Source organism: Pyrus communis, chromosome 16 (genome assembly GCF_963583255.1).
Source record: "Pyrus communis chromosome 16, drPyrComm1.1, whole genome shotgun sequence".
Classification (NCBI taxonomy): Eukaryota; Viridiplantae; Streptophyta; class Magnoliopsida; order Rosales; family Rosaceae; genus Pyrus; species Pyrus communis.
Window position 1 is genome coordinate 5,001 of NC_084818.1, and position 2,188 is coordinate 7,188.

The window sequence follows — 2,188 nt, forward strand, 5'->3', positions numbered from 1 at the left end:
ACTCAGGTATATAAATCCATTATCAAATCAACAAATATATAGTTCAACGATAAAAAATGTCTTGCAGCAGTTTAAGGTCACTGAGATAGATAATTACCACATCAAGTCACGAATAAAAAGTGCACGTGGGATCATAAGCCCATTTCCAATCATTGCAAGCAACATCGAGGAAGCTGATAAACCTTTGATGTTGTCAGGATTTAGGAAATTTGTCCACTGAACAGGAAGCATTAATGGTGGTCAGATTAATACAAAAAATTACCAACAGAAATTCTAAAATAGTACCATTTGTGAAACTGGCATCCACATGAAGAGAAGTGTAGCTGTCCATCCAGATATTCCTCCAACAAATTTTATGCCACCTTCGGAGAGTTTTCCCATCCGAGCCTACAAATATTAGCAGCTGCAAGTCTGAAAAGACGCAAAATAGAATATCTTGCATTTCTCTCTTAATTTGCAAAGAAGAGAAAATTTTAAAGGAAAAAATAAAGTTCTCATTTCAGATGATAAATACGGGATAACTCCTTTTAAAGACAAGAGGTTAACTTTAAAACAGTTTCCCATTAACCTTAATGGAATATGTGAAGATTCAAGTAATAGAATAAAGACTCTTTGAGAGTAAACAAAACTTACCATAACAATTGCCACCACAGCTACAACAAAAGCCAATGCCCCGGGAAAAATACTGTTGGGTATATGTGGAACAAACGTAGACCACATAATCTACAATCATAATTGTTGAGAAAAGATATTAAAATTGAGCAATTGTTCGACGCTCTGCTTACCAATATGAAAAAAGATGTGAGTTTTAAGAGAGAGAGAGAGGGAGAGAGAGAGATCACTTGGGGAAGAACCGATAGCCCACCAACAGTAATAAAGTCCTCCCAGAAGCGCCAGAGTCCAGCATTAAGCCAACCAAAGTAATTCAAGAAATTCAAAACAAGACCAGTTGCGACAACAATGGAGGTAATGACAAAGTAAGGTAGAGGCATTGCATCTGCCATCGAAAGCTGAGCAAAAACCACATATAAGGAAATTACACCCAATGTCTGCACCACAATGGCCTCATTCTCCCTCTTCTTTGCAAAATATGAAAGCAGAGAAAGGTTTCCAAGTAAACCAGTAAACATTCCCTGCATTTACAACATTCCCCCCTTGCTTAGGCTACTAATGTTGATTATTTTCTAATATAACGAGAAAATATTCATGTTCTAAGCAGTAAGCAGCCTCCTCAATCCTCATGAATAAAGTAATAAGGTGGTGGCACATTGGCGATAGTGTATTACCAACTTACCATCCATGGGACTGCCAAAAGGGCAGCTTTATTTCCTGCCAGAAGATTTTGGGCATTGAGGTAGATTTGAGGCATTTGCAGTAAGAGAAATGGGATATTTGATGCGCCCGAGAACTTTGCTGTCCACGAATTCCATTGCTCGAAACCAGTTTTGCTGCTCGTGGATTTCACTGATCCCTTTTCCGGAGAATGGGGGAAACAATTTCAATTTTGAGCAATCAGAATGTATGAATATTAATGTTCGAGTTTGACCCAAATCAAAGGGCTTTCAATTTTGAGCAATCAGAATGTATGAATACCACAATTTGAATTTGGAGCAATCAGAATGTATGAATATTAATGTTTGAGTTTGACCCAAATCAAGGGGCTCAGAGTCACATAGTATATGATATTTATCAGTTAAGACCAAAATAATAACAATTATTATTGGAGTTTCAAATCTATGAACATCATGTCATGTCAGAGAGAATCAAACAGTTTTACACACAACGGGCAAATTGTTATCATAAGATGTGCATTACATCCCTTAAGTTACATATGAGGAGACGAAAAGAGAGAGAGAAAATACAACACAAGTAGTAGTACCTGGTGAAGAGGGTGAGGGACGTCGGAGTCAAGAGCGCTGAGAGTTGAGTGGCGCCGCAAACGCAAAGGAATGGGATGGTAAAAGTTTAACAATAAGCATTGGCCTTGGCCAGCGGAAGAGACGGTGAGAGCGTTGGTGTTGGTGTTGTGTTGGATTGACGAGGAGGAAGAGGAGGAGGCGGGAAAGGATTTCAGATGATGATGTTGTTGCAGTGGAGGATGAGGAGGCGGACCAGGGATGTAGGAGGAGTACGGCACCACCACTAGGCTCTCGGCCATTGATATTTGATTTGATTTTATTACACTTTC

At 39.1% G+C, this 2,188-nt stretch overlaps 1 protein-coding gene across 1 annotated transcript in view; it reads right to left on the reverse strand.

The window, feature by feature from the left end:
• The window catches only part of LOC137720690 (maltose excess protein 1-like, chloroplastic), a 2,989-nt gene extending 801 nt beyond the window's left edge, over positions 1–2,188 (reverse strand). The window contains exons 1-6 of the mRNA XM_068459788.1: positions 1,880–2,188; positions 1,295–1,471; positions 843–1,133; positions 634–723; positions 286–387; positions 98–216 (exon numbers count right to left, since the gene is read on the reverse strand). Coding sequence (XP_068315889.1) covers positions 98–216; positions 286–387; positions 634–723; positions 843–1,133; positions 1,295–1,471; positions 1,880–2,158 — 1,058 coding nt within the window. The 5' untranslated portion in view covers positions 2,159–2,188. The remainder of the gene's footprint in view (positions 1–97; positions 217–285; positions 388–633; positions 724–842; positions 1,134–1,294; positions 1,472–1,879) is intronic.